This window comes from Chrysemys picta, chromosome 1, assembly GCF_011386835.1.
Source record: "Chrysemys picta bellii isolate R12L10 chromosome 1, ASM1138683v2, whole genome shotgun sequence".
In the NCBI taxonomy this organism is placed as follows: Eukaryota; Metazoa; Chordata; order Testudines; family Emydidae; genus Chrysemys; species Chrysemys picta.
In genome coordinates, this window is record NC_088791.1 from 104547213 (window position 1) to 104562102 (window position 14890).

At 39.9% G+C, this 14890-nt stretch overlaps 1 protein-coding gene across 3 annotated transcripts in view; it reads right to left on the reverse strand.

Annotated features, from left to right (window-relative positions):
- Positions 1–961: 961 nt before the first annotated feature.
- BRAF (B-Raf proto-oncogene, serine/threonine kinase) overlaps positions 962–14890 on the reverse strand; it is a 130493-nt gene continuing 116564 nt past the window's right edge. For all 3 annotated transcript variants that reach the window (XM_005296375.5, XM_005296376.5, XM_042851830.2), the window contains one exon: positions 962–8867. In XM_005296375.5, coding sequence (XP_005296432.1) covers positions 8845–8867 — 23 coding nt within the window. In that variant the 3' untranslated portion in view covers positions 962–8844. The remainder of the gene's footprint in view (positions 8868–14890) is intronic.

Below are 14890 nucleotides of genomic sequence, written 5' to 3' on the forward strand. Positions count from 1 at the left end.
ACTTTCCACTCTCCAGCCAAACATGCTCATGCAGTTGCTTCACAACTTTACTTTGAATTGGTCTGTGCTACACTAATGAACTGTGGTGGCAGCTGAAGATGTGCTGAATAGTATTCAGCAGCAAGTGTAATCCCAGACAAATCCATGTTCAGAAAATGGCTTCATGTAGGGGAGGACAAAGCAGTTAGTATTAGTTACACAAAACTAAGTTATCTACTCATTCTGTTTAGGCAAGTTACGAAGTGTGTGTGGGGGGGGAGAAACTGAAGTACAGCCTCTTAAATGTCAATAATATTAATGCCTAACCTAAAACTAGCATCTAATGATATTTCAATGTAGGAAGAACTTTCCACAATAAGTGGGCTATTTTAAAAATAAAAACTACTGACAACTGTAGAAAAATGCAAAGCAACCTCATAGTAGCTTTCTGCTGCAGGCAGGAGGGGATACTGCTACCCCTCAGACACAAAGCATATATCTAAACTGGAATTGCGCACTAGCCTAGGAAGTGTGAGACCAAGGTTTAATTTCCTGCTTCACTAGTCTTCCAGTGTGACCTTGATCAAATCATTTAGCCTCATTGCCCTAGCTTGAACATGTTAATCTTCACTACCCCAGAGTGGTGGTGTGAGGATAAATACATTAAAGACTGTAAAGCACTTTGAGATCTATTGCTGAAAAGTGCATATGTAAAAGCTAGCTAATGTATTTCCTCAAAGGCAGTGTGGAAATTCGAATCCAAATTTCTTAAAGTGCAAATATCTGCTCTAATAGAGGTCAATAAACAGACAAGGAAGACACAGTAGAACCCAACTTTACGGGGCTAAAGGGCTGACTCCCACTCTTATGAGCTGATTATCAAACTTCAGAGCTGTCACAATAACAAAACTATGCTTGTTAAAACACATCTGGGACAATGTCTTGTAGACTGGACCCTTAAAAATAAATCTCATCTCAGATGTTTCTCCATGCAGTCAATCTTTATTATAGCAGTAATCTCATATTCACATCAAGTACATAGAACTTTTTGCCTTTTATATAATACAGAGTTCTTTAAATAACTTTACACAAAGTTTTCTTCAATCAATTTCAGCTATCAAATTTTTAATGTTTTCTTTAAGTCTCCATGCTCTCTAACCAAACTGGACAATATTTCCCATTGTACAAATTTACATGAGAAAAAACTTCAAAGTACAAATGAAGGGGCTTGAGCAGGAAGGGGTAACAAAAGAAGAGGGGAGGGAAACAAGCAAGAAAAATAATTTTTATTAGCAATTACTGTGGGACATTGGGAAGGGAAAGAATGGGAGTTGCCATGGTCTGTGTAACAGAAAACTGAAAATAAACATTTTCTTATGAGTTAAAAAATAAATACAAGTTTTAAAACAATTACTCCATTGTAGTTTTTAAAAGCAGCTATAGAAATCTACTAACACAGTTGTTTTCTTGAGTAACCAGATTGGACCTTCTACAGTGAAGACTCGGACCCTCACAAAACTTCTGGTGGTAAAAAATACAGCTTAAAGGAATGTTGTGTTAGTTAGCACAGAGTTCAAACTGTGGGATGTACATTTCATTGCACTAAGTAAAAAAATCAAATCTATATATGATTTCCCTTTCCTCTCCTTATTAGAGTATTTTGTTGCTCATAAACAAGATATTATGGGGCAACATCTTTATAATTTTTTTTTTTTTAAAAAGCCATCCTTGCTTTTCCCCATAGGGTCCAACTAGTGAGTGCTACGCTTTCATGAACTTTTTAATGAAACATTGTGGAGAAAAGACCACTGCACCTTTCCTAACTTAGGGAAAGCGGCATGATCTTGAGTGAGGAAGGGAGAGACTGTGCAAGTACCACACAAGTGATTAAAAATATGTATAACTATTCCTTCAAAACAAGGTGGAGTAATAGGAGAAAACAGGGGCCAGCCTGCATGATTGTTTTGACAAAAGGAATATAGAGGACCTGAGCAGGAAGTTGCTGGCCCTCTTCCTAATTGCTTAGGGAAAAAAATCCTCTGCCCTGCACTGGGGCCCATAGCCAGAACAAGTGCCAGTCATATGCAGAGGAAGGAATCTTCCTACTTCAAGAGGCTACTCCAATGGCTGGAGTAGGCTCTGTACCCCTCTGAAGAGGAGGGACACAGCAGATCCTCAGGGCCCCTGCCAGTGCTCCAACCTCACGGGATGTTCACAGCCTGCCCTTCCAAGTGAAGCATAGCAAACTGGCACTATAAGGAGGCTCCAGGGGTGCAGAAGTAGGGGCAGGATTTGCCTTGTTAGTCCTACCAAGGGGGATGGATGGAGATATATATATATATATTTTTTTTTAATGGCATGGTTTAGATAAGCACATATTAAATCATGATACTAGATAAGACATGCAGGTTGGCCACTGCCAGGTTTCAGTCATTTGGGGAGAAATGGAGGAAAAACAAGGCTCAGGAAGGAATGATGTGCATGTCTTTTTTTTAAACAGTTCACAGCTTTGAATAAAAAGCACATTTATTGCACTTACATTTTATTTTAGACAAAGTTATTTAAATTATACCCACCCCCATAACCCCCACTATCCCCAAACTACCCACCATCCCAGTTTGGTCCATTTTACCCCTATCCCCCCAACATCTGTGCCCAGATAGGGTTCATTGCTCGTCATGTCTTAACATTTTACTGAACTTCCAAACACACAAAACAAATAAATTGAGTTCAAGCAGGGTGAGCACCCAAATGAAATGATATCTGTCAAAACAAACTATTATTTAAAACTCAAACAACAATCTTGGCTTTGTGTTTTACTAATTCAGAAGTAAATGACATACAGGCTTATTCTAAATTACAATTACTGCAGATATGATAAGCCAGACAGAAAGACTGGATAGTACATGTAGGCTATTAGGGCATCTGGATGGGTTGACCATACTGTTGCTATGACATACTAAAACAAATGCTTAGGCAGTTGAAAAGTTCCCCAACGTTACCCTCTCCCCTTCACAAAATAGGGAAATAGTTGTTTTTTTCAGTGCGTGGGTTGGAAGAGGGAGAAAAGTTCCAGATATTTCCTGGGCATTTAAGTAAAACATTTAAAAAACATTACACCCTGATTTATAAAAGGAACTAAAAAGGGGTTAATAGAAGTCTAATATTCTGTAATAATTGTGCATTTAATTGCACTGATTTATATAACACAGAATTATATCCAAAGTCCTCCACCAACAACAAAGGCAGGGAAAGGACTTGAAAAACATTAAGAACAAAGACCATTCTCTTTTCCTTATGGACATACAGATGAAATATGACACTCGTATTAAAGTACTGCCAGGAGCGAAGATAAGTTTGAAATATGAACACATCAAATCCAAACATATCTTTTGCCCCTAAACTGATAATATACTCATCATCTCCCAAGGTAAACATGTGATTACAGGATATATGATCATTAAACAGTGGCTGGGGTTGTAGAGGTTTAGCAGTGTATCAATATGAGGCCTGAGGAAGAACTAAAGAAACCTGCTGATATTCCATTAAACAACATAACCCCGGACCAGGAAATTACCATGATGTTCATGGCTTATCAGTACTGACAATCAGCCTTCTATTCTAGATCTCACTTTTCATACACTGCTCTGGATATTCTGACTTTCTCTCTCCTAAGAACTTTATATTACATTTCCATAACAAGATGCTTGATTTTTGGAGGCATCAAAAAGTCTTAATTTTTTTTTAAATGCAACTCATTTTATTTTCTGCAGAGTAGCTTCATGTTGCAGATTTTCTCAGACATGCACATGTCTTGTATACACTTCATTTTGGATACAAACACCAGATATTTCTGTAAATTCTCCCCTCCCCATCACCTCCATATAGCTTTTGCTTACATTTACAAACTCAAAAACTGCTAACTTTTGTGAAAGGTCCATATTTGCATCGAAATATGAAGACACTGCATTGGAATTAAACCAAAGCCACTGCTCTAGTTACAAAGCACCTAATATATATATATTGTTGTTTTAAGTCATGAAGGCACAAGATCATTTGGCAAATTGCAAAGGTAACTTTTGGGAAGCCTCATGTATACCATTTAAGAGAGTTTCTGGACATCTTTTCTATATAAATATTACTAACTTTCACTTCTTCGGTTTGTTCACATCAGCATCCCCATCCTGCTATTTTTGAGAAACTGCCCCTTCATCCCACACACACACACTTAAGACTATTACTATTCACTGCTTTCATGGTGCTGACTAGCTTCTATATTAGCATCTTTAAAACCTAAAGACAAACAAAATGTTTGTACTCCAATTGTCTCAACACCTGTTTTTGATGCATTGATTTACCAAATAAGAAATAATAAAGCAGCCAAAAAAGGTTGTGTGTGTGTGTGTGTGTGTGAGTGAGAGAGAGAGAGAAACTTGTATGTATAAAGAAAGTGTGTGTGTGTGTGTGTGTGTGTGTGAGAGAGAGAGAGAAAGCGAGAGATAAACTTGCATCTATAAAGAAAATGTGTGTGTGTGTGAGATAAACTAGTATCTATAAAGAAAATAAAAGCCAAACCATTGAGAGACAAAACATCCAGTATTTTCGAAGTGATGCCATGACAGTCCTGCAACTGGTTTTCACCTGAATCTCGAATGTACCTAAAAGGTTAGACTATCATATTACGTCCTGGTGACATTGTTTCAATGGACGGAAAGATACTTGTCTACAGTACTCTGAATAGTTTGTGCTACACATGCTGCACTCACAGTCAAGAAGGGAATATATTCCATAAAAACCTGCAGGCTGGAAAGGTGTGAAATGTTTGCACACTTCAGCTCTTAATTCGGCCCTCCACTACACAGATACCTTCAAGAACTACCGATGCCTCAACTGATATTAGATCATCGTGTCTTTGGGGAATGGACCTTGTCTTCAAAGTGTTCAGTAAAGCACCGTGTACATAGACAGCACAATATAACTATAGAGGCAATTCTTCAGTATGTTTTTACTGCTGGACATTTGCATAAAGATGTGATCTTTGTTAACAGTTCACGCTTCTGTTTATTCACTTTATGTCATAGTAGGCCAAATGTCCTCTAAAGAGCACATATACTGACTTAAGTAGAAGCCACAAAAATATGATGGCAGAATTTGACCCAAAATAATATGTATTATCAGTAATTGCCAAAGAACTCAATTGTGAGAAAGGATGATTTCAGGTAAGGAATAAAGCAAGCAGGAACAGATTAACTCAGTGACCTGCAAATGTTTTGTGAAAAGTGAGAATGGCGGGACTATGTCGAATATAGAGACATTCAGCATTTAACTGATACTGTTACCTTAAAAATAATCAGGCTCCTACATTCACTCTGTTTGACTTCAATGCCACCATGATGCCCCAGACAATATACTGTGGGAAGAATCCTGCATTGACAGGGAGATGGGACTAGATGATAGGACAGGTATTTTCTAATTTCTGTATATGGGGGAAGAAGGGGTGTTTCACAGCTAATGTACTCCATGGAGTTGGGCTATGGGTGCTCAAGTGGTGGTTTTGAAAAGGTTTATTAGCTGCTCAGATATGTTGGATCTTAAAGCAGTATAAGTGCCTAGATAATTTTATATTCCAACAAGTATAAAAATATTTAATAAAATTACCAAACCCAGCATGTGGGTTTATGCCCTAGTGTACTGAGCTGGGGAAATCACAGATGAGCTGAAGCTGTATGGTGTGAACAGAGAGCCTGAATTTTATTTTATTTTTTTTAAAAGAGTTCATTGTTTTCTTCACCCCCTTGCTATCTGGGGCTTTCAATACATGTCCCTGCTACTGTCTCACTGTTTACCAAACACCTGCAAGGCACCTTTAAAACTGATCCTATTTTCATGCAAAACGTCCTTAGTAATTTCTGAAGAAAAAGAAATGAAGAAAAACAATTATTTACAAACCAAATTTTCCCAAAGTTTTGCATGAGGATTAAGGTGGTCTTTATACAGATAGAAAGCTGGACACAAACATAAAGCATTACAGGTACTTTAAGAGAAAAAAACTTTGAAGATAATAGAAATGAAACCTGAAAGACTTAACTAAACAACAGTCAAACAACATACATGTTTTTCAGGGGGCGGGGGAAATCAAAGACCATGTGTTACTTATAAAGTGCTTTGCATGGACAAGGATAGCAATTTTCCTTGTGCTTTTCCTGTGGGCTCAAGAAGCATATTGTAGACTAACAGGTAATGAAGGATTACAAAATAAATTCATTTAAAATAAGGATAAAAATCATTCCTTACTGTTTTATTTTAACAAATACTTCTCTGCCAGCAAAAAAATATAGAAGGAAACTAGGATTTTCATCCAGTACGTTGAAATGATAATTCTTAACCTAGCAATACATACTTAGGCTATACCTTTCTTTAGGAGCATATGTAATTTTCAGTGTGCCCTACATTTACAAGCTACATCACAGGCCAAAAAATAATAATAATAAAAAAAAAGGTTGAGGGGAAAACATTGATACAGTAATGACTTCGCTCTCTTGGAGTTAATATTTGTAAAAATTCTCAACTGTTGCTGACAACTTGGTTCCTAGCTTTCTCCACCTTGGTCTGTCACCTGCCTCAGACAGCACTGTATACTGCCATTACACTAACATGGTGCATGGTGACTTCACCTGACTGTGCACTACTGCTCACTTTGCTTGCTTCTCCACACTGGAAAAGTACAGTAGACACTGCTACTGATTATTTTAATTCCTGCCCATTTCAGGAAGGAAAAAACCTAATAGCAGCTGAAGACCCACAGCAGAGAAGAAAAAAGTTGTGCTTGTTCGTTAAAATGCATCCTGTACATAAAATCAATTCTATTCATGTAGCAACATGAATTGCTTCATCCTTGTAGTAACTTCACGTCACTCTCTATTGCTGTCTGGCTAATGTTTGTGGAATTAACATGAATACACAGTATTTCAATTATATTTCACTTCAAATTAATCAGGACCCCTTAACCACAGTAAATAATAATTGACAAACATAACAGGCTACCTAGATCTCCAGGGGCACCCTTCTGTACACAGTAAAGGTCCCCGCTCACCTAGTGAGGCAGAAACAATGTGTTCAGCCAACGCCATGTGCGTATGTACACATTTAACTCCTTTACATGCGTCACATGATTTTATTCACCTAAGAATAGTGCTGCCAATTAGTGGCGTAAATTCTCCTGCCTCATGTAGAGTGGGATAGGGCAGATATTAATCGAACTCTGAAGACTTCCGTGTGAGCTTGAATTTCTTTCTACTATGGTCTGACTTGCCTCTGTACAAATATTTTACGTTTAATACCACATATCGGAGAATTCTGCAAACAGATCACATCACAAGATATTCTACTAGAGGTAAACACTGTGCTGAACTTCATGAATTTGTCTTCTGATTTGGTAGCTTGTCACAAAGCTACCAACCATTTGAGAACTGGGCTTGGAGGGCAGGGAAACAAGGGAAACTTAATGTGGATACTGCCACCTTTATCCTAGTTTGCAAACTGTGGAAAAGGGGAAAATGGAGGGATGGGAACAAGAGAATCAAACAGAGGGAACCAATGAGAGGAGAAAAGGTCAGCGTGGATCCAGCAAGTACCGTTTTTTGTAGTAATTGATTGTTTTCTAAATCTAACACCTTGCCATTGGGACAAGATGCTCCACATTTACACACCCACTTATCAGAGAACACTGAGTTAACAGGATAAAAATCCTTTTAAAAAAGCTCTCTAAGTACCAAAACACAATTTGCAGAATGTCTAGTTCAGGGGAGGGGGGCACTTTTGTATTTTTTTTTTCCAATTCAACCTGAGAACTATTTTTTCCTGTTTATGAAAACCTTATACATTGGTAAGGTACCTGGCATTAACCTGCACCCTCATTTAAAATAAAACTTTTAAAATAGGTACATACACCATTCCAGAGTCTGTATGAGCAGTTTTACAGACTTCAGATGCCATTATCGCATTTCTCAAAAATACATTGAATTAGATGATACAAAAAATATTTTGAGAACTTCCTACATTTTTTTTTGTTAACTTTAGTTTGTTGCTGGACCAACGAGAGGAGCTTCCCAACCCTTCTGAAAGATGCCCTGTCTGAGCACACCAGAAAGTATTAGAAACAAGAAAAGGGTAGTTTTTGGATAAGTGAAAAGTAAATTTGAAAAATGGTGCAGCATCCCCTTTTCCGCCAAATTAACTTCTCCCGAAGCCATCTGCCACCCCTCAAAGTATCAAATATGACTGGGATAAAAGTCAATGACATAGATCGATTGAAATGTTTGATATTTGCATTTAAATGAAAAGGGGATACTGCATTTTGACCCATAAATCAGTAAGCATGCCAGGAAAAAAATAAATCAGAACAGAAGATGATTCTTTTGATTAGCACTCTCATCAGATGTTCAGCCTCTGATGATTCGTTGTTAGAGGGAGAAAGCCAACTGGCAGACATCCAAAGCAAGTCTCCTAAGTTGCTGCAGCAGTTCCATCCCCTTATGCCTGAGCACCAAAGTCAAAACACGCGTGCCCTCTCCTCTCTCCTGGGAATGATGACAACGGTACAGGCAGCCACTGCGGGTCTCTGAATACACGTGGTGTTTTGTGTTGAAGGAGAAACACTGGCAGCAGAGAATTCTGGTTCCTAAAAAGATTATTCCCCCCCACCCTTGTGTTGGACCAGCAGTTCCATTCTGCTCCGCTCTAAGCTTACGGATATCTTTTCCTAAATTGCTTTAGGTTTTGAGGAGCAGAACAGAGTTTTGATGTTAAGAAACTGTAGGAACACAAGACTTAAATAATAGAGTAGGTGCTGCCATGGTGCTGTGGCTACTTGAACGCTGCAAATTCTCCTGTAGAGGGAGGACAAGAGGGAGGACAAGATCTTGGTTTAAAAAGGTGATCTCAATTATCAGCTGGACAGAGATTTCTGCAGTCTAGTTGAACACTAGGCTGAATATGTCAGATGTTAAAAAAAATGCAACAGTTAAAATTAAGGCACAGAAAGATCATACTTGTAGTGACAGAACATCAAGTATACTCACAGCATACTTCATTGAAGTAAGATTTCTTAAAAGCAAGCCAGGCCCATTTTGCTCAGGGCAGAGGTCTGAACATTCACAGGAAGAAATCTTTTTCATCATGAGTTTTAAAATAAAATGCTGCCTTAGAATTTCATTTCTAAGCTTCCTACTGTCAGGTGCGTACCACTTGCTGAAAAGTGACATTTGTAATAATGGCAGTTTGTCATCCTGTAAACCAGTTTTATCTTGCTTGAAAACTGGTTTAATAATCAAAAGAATTACTGTGCTTACACATGAGTCTTTAAGTGTTACGCATTAAAGTCCATTTGATTATTAAACCCAATACTAAAGTACATCAGAAACTGTTTATAGATCAATGCAGCAATCTAGTGGGATGGGAACCTGAGATGTGAGCTCATCCATTCACTCCTGGGCCAGAAAGCAGAGTGGTGGAAGTACATTCACTCACCAAGGACAGGAAGCACAACAATGGGTGCCTAGCCTGAGTCTGAAACAACCCTAATGGCCATTTTAGAATTATTTAACAATAAATAATACTTCTATACAGTGCCTTCACATACACATTTAATTAAGCCTCAACACCCTGAGCGGTAGATCCATATCCCCACTTCACAGAAATGAAGCCGTGGCACAGAGATTAAGATTGTTGCCCAAGATCACCACAGGAAGCCTGTAGCAAAGCCTAGAATAAAACAAAAGCCTCTTGCCCCCAGATTCTGTGCTTTAGCCAAAAGACTTTCCTTTCCTCCCTACCAATAAATTGTACTTTGGCAGGCTTTTCATGGAGGATCTCTATATGTGCTTAACTAGAGGGGACTGAATGTGAGGAAAAGAAACTGGTCTACAGTCTCCATTACTGGGTTCACACACTGATGGTAGGACAAGTTATGCCACTCTCCTGCAAGAGGATACCTGTCCATAGGAACCTTCAGAATCCTTTTCCAATAGTGGATGATTGATAAATGCACAGAACAGTCTTTGTTTTGCTCAGCAAAGGTATTCTGTACACTGTTCCAATCAAACAACTGCTCCCTATCTTGGTATCCTTCCACCTTCAGAAAAACAGCCCAAATAGTCTAAAGAAAAATAAGTACAAGTATTGTCTTACATGTATACCCTGAATACGGGGGGAAAAAAATCAGAAATATATTCACAAGTAGCATTTAAAAAGAATTACATTAATTCAATTCAAAATGAAACTCAGTTCCTCAAAACGTGTAGAACAGCCTGCTTTACAAAGGAAGGAACCAAGGAGAGTGAACAAAATTCTCCATGTGAGGAGAACGTGCGCAGAGAGTACTCTTAGAAATAACTCATACAGAATTGCATGCACTGAGGTACTCCCTAAGGACATAGGAGCACACAAGGGAGTCGGAGTTGGGGAAACTAATCAAAGGTCTTGACTAGAAGGAGAGTGTCATGGGAAGTGAGTGAGGGAGTGCTTCTAAGATCTCTAAATAAGGGGGACTGGGATAAAGAAGTGGGCATATTGTAAACTACAGAACCATGTGTATCTTGTTTATTGGTGGGGTTATTTTTAAGTAGTAACAATGCAAAAAGCATTTCACAATGTTTAGCTTTTTCCAGACTATCCTTTTGCAAGCTCAAACATAATTCCTTCAGTAGCACTTTTGTCATCCTTCATTTGGCAAAAATCCAATACAACTTCTATTTGTTTATATCTTTCTGGGAATCAGCATTAAAGAGAACACCAGAATAGTGATAAGCTTGGAGGATGAAATTTATCCAGGAGCAGAGGGGCCAGCCCAAGTTCACTGCACTGCTTAAGCCACATTTAAGCTTTATTTGAAGGCTTAACTGGGATGTGAAGAGTGCATAATAAGCCTTGCACTAGCCCTCTGCACAAGGATGAATTTCATCCTGAGAGCAGCAGTAGGGACATTATACCAAAGCAATGTTCATTTTCCTCACTTTAAATCTTCCAGCATCACAGTTGTTGATTTAAGGTATGGGGTGGAGGGAGCACAGGAAGAGAACTGTCTGGAGAATGTCTCACCATTTTAAAATTAGTCAAATTTGGGGCTTGAACAGGTTTAGCGTCCCTATAATATGCGAAAGTCACACACATGCAACTTGCAAGTAAAAGTATGCCCTCTGACAGCTCAAGTACTCTATTGCATGTAACTGAAAGATAATCCTGTTAAATTAAGTGTTTTATCCACGTGGTCAGTTTACTGTGTTAATACTCATTTAACCTAACAACAGATGAAACCCTTGCTCTCAAACACTCAATATATTTAATGTTATCCTTGCCTCTCTCTGGCATATATACAACATCTTTGGGTACGTCTTCACTTACCGGAGGGTCTGGCGGCAGGAAATCGATGTTCTGGGATCGATCCCGGAAGTGCTCGCCGTCGACGCCGGTACTCCAGCTCGCCGAGAGGAGTATGCGGCATCGACGGGGGAGCTTTCCTGCCGCGTCTGGACCCGCGGTAAGTTCGGACTAAGGTACTTACCTTAGTCCGAAGTGGGGGCTTAGTGGGGACCAGGCCTTTTAGTAAAACTCATGACCTCGTGTTTTTGTACTTTTTTTGAAAGGGAAAAAAGACAAAAGGTTACAATATTGCCTCTTTGAGGTTAACAGGCCAAACTGTCTAAACACGTTCTATTTAATTTGCTTTTCAGTCTACTTTCCTAAACAGCTGATTAAAGATTAATTTATAAACAAGAGATTGCTCCCTCTTTACTCATCTTGTGCCTGTTTCAGCTAATAGTTCAGTTTTTAATTGTTGCTAAGGGACTTCAGAAGATGGAAGATGAACTACTAATATGAATGGGCAGGAGAACAGAGCTAGGAGGTCAAAGTATTTCAACTAGTGACTGATATGATGCATAGAAGATGCAAACAGGTCAATATTGTCAGTCATTTTTCAGTCTGTCTACATCTACATCTTAGTAAAGTGACATTTATAACAAGCGGATTTTAGTCTATCCTTATTAACATTCAGGTGCTAGCCTGATCTCAGATAATAAATCTTAACTGAATGGTTGCCAAATTTAGTGCAGATAACATGCTGGCCCTGTAGTGGTACATAATCAAGGTAATTTTCTTCTAAAATTTGATAAGACTACATATATTAAAAAAAAAAAGTCTACTTGCCAACAAAAGCTCTTGTTCTGCAAGTGAATTGGCTCCACACAGCCATGCTGCGAGAGTCATGTGTCCAGCCATACGGCCACAGAACTCTGTTGAGCAGTAGTTGGCAGTTAAGAGCAAATTCCCTTATCCCAACATTTCATATGCTGAGGATATAAAAACCTTGCCTCAGCCGATCTATACCCCTAACCCCCCAACCTCTATCTGTAGAATGACTGACTTGACAAGCACAGACCTCTGGTTCTTGAAACCCACCAAACATGCTGTCATATGAAGTAACTTGAGATGTTCACTAGCCAGCTGTTCTGCTGGGACAAGAGATCTGGACTCTGAGGAAGACTGAATGGATGATCTTCAGACAGTGCCATAAACTCTGAGAACAAGTCTGCTGTGCCCAGCCCAGCGTGAATAGGGTCAGTCTGGTTCTGTCATGCTGAACCTTATGCAATGCTCTGGATGCGAGAGGAAACAAGTAAGAGAATTTTCCCCTCAGCACGTAAGAAAAATATCTGATTTTTGGATTTCTGCCTTCTCTCAATCAGAACATCTGACACTTGTTTTGACTTTCAGCAAACAACTCAATTTCCAAATGCCATAGATTATTTGAATGACCACTTATGATGGTCCCCATTTGTCTCAAGTAGTTGGCTAAGGCATTTTCATACTTGTTAGGTGCAGAGCAGATGGACCCACTTTGTTTCAAATGCACAATTTCCAAAAACTGCTCTAATAAGAGGCAACCAAGTTCTCCCATGTATGTCCATATAATAAATCACATTCATATGGTCTGTACTAGCTGCTCCTCATCTCTGGGAGAAAGGATTTGCGATCCAACTTATGGATCTTCAGCTCTAGCAAATGTATGTGGACTCTGGACTCTTGAGGTTTCCAAAGACTATTCACAGCTCCCAGATCCTCAATGTGCTCCTTAACCCAGATTTGACGCAACACTGTCTGAGAAGCAAGCTAAGAGAAGGGCATCCCCTGGCCTTCGAGATGCACACTGGCAGTATCCACAGCAGTAGTGAGTATCTGATCCACCGAGATGAAAATATTTCTACACCAGCTGCAGCTACCTCTACCTGGGTCACATTTATATACTTGCAAAGGGGGCTGACATAGGTGCAGGTCTCCATCAGGCCTCATGCATACAGATAAAATCTCACAGGACCATCTAGCATGGACATGGCTAGGCTGACTGACTGGGATAGGCAAGCTAGAACTCTTGTAGAATTTAGGGTGGGCCTCTATGAAGATTAGAGCCTGCCCGGGGACCAAGTTTGATTTCACTTTGTTTAGTCTCAGACCAAGAGATCTGAAGAAGGAGCAAGTCTCACTGGGAATAAACTATTTGACAGTAAGACTGGGCTCTAATGAACCAGTTATCCAGATACAGATACACCTGTAAATCTTGTCAACACAGATGAGCTGTAGTCACTACTAGTTACTTGGTGAATATCCTGCAGGCTGCTACCTTGTACAGGTTGTTTTCTCCCATAAACTTAAGGTAGTCACTGTACTTTTGCCCTAAAAAGATAAAGAAGTAGGCATCTTGAAAGGATAAGGACCCATACTCAATCCTGGGGATTGAGAATAGGGACTGGGTTCACCCCAAAGAAACCATGCAAAATTAGACTTTCTGGAGCTTTTTTTCCCCTCTCTCTCTCTTTGCATAGGTCCAGGATAGGTGATGGGAATCACAGAAGGCCCTGCTATTACTTGGAGGAGAGGAGGAAGCAGTTAAGACGGTCTCATCAGAGGATGAGGTAGACAGTTATATTTCTGAGGACTTGATTTCGTATGAGGAAAATTAGTGAATTCAGGTGGAGATGGCAGAAGGATCCCTGCTAAATCCTTGACCTTCTCAGGAGATTTTTTGGGAGAGTAGGAAACCATGGTCTTTTGTTACCACTCCTCGCTGAAGAGACCTCTGACACAGGTGGTGGAAGACCATAGGGTAAAAATCCCCAAAGTGTGTTCAGGAGGGAAGTCTGGGTAAGATTTAAACTTTGGAGCTTCCCAACCTGACACCTGAGGCTCCAAGGATGTTCCTGTGCCCATACAGGGCTCCCCTTGAGGTGGACCTGCAGCAGAATGGCAAGTAACCCTTTTTTTTTTTTGGTTCCAAGAAGTCCACTGCACTCAGCTTAGACATAGCAGGAAACGTGGGCCCCATATATCTGAGTATGATACTGGGTTTTTCCAGAACTGTGGTTTCCACAGCATCAAAGGCTCATCTGTACACACTGAGGGGAAGACTGCTCCCAAGAATAGGTTGACCAGATCTGACCGACTGTAAGAGGGAGTAAGCTGGGGCTGGGCAGTGATGATGGCTCTGTGTTCTCTGACAGCCCCACCACTAGAGCCTTCAAAGGTTATTGGCTCCTGGTACTTAGATGACATGGAAGGGTGCCCCGATGTGGATGACTGATCCAGCTGGCCCAGATCCAAACAAGTTCTACTTTTCTCCGAGATCCAGGGAAGCAGAAAAAAATCTGACTGTGGGATCCTTGTCAGAGCACCTTTTTTCTTATCAAGAGGCCTCTTGAGTCTGCTTACTCTGCACCCTTAGCTGAGGGAAACCATTTTGACGGTTCCTTGCAGGATAATTGTACAAGAGGACGAACCCAGGAGAGGATAAGCCCTTTCGGCCTGGGATTCTGCATCATATCTTGTTTTGACAGCAAGAGAGGCATAGCAGCCATACTAC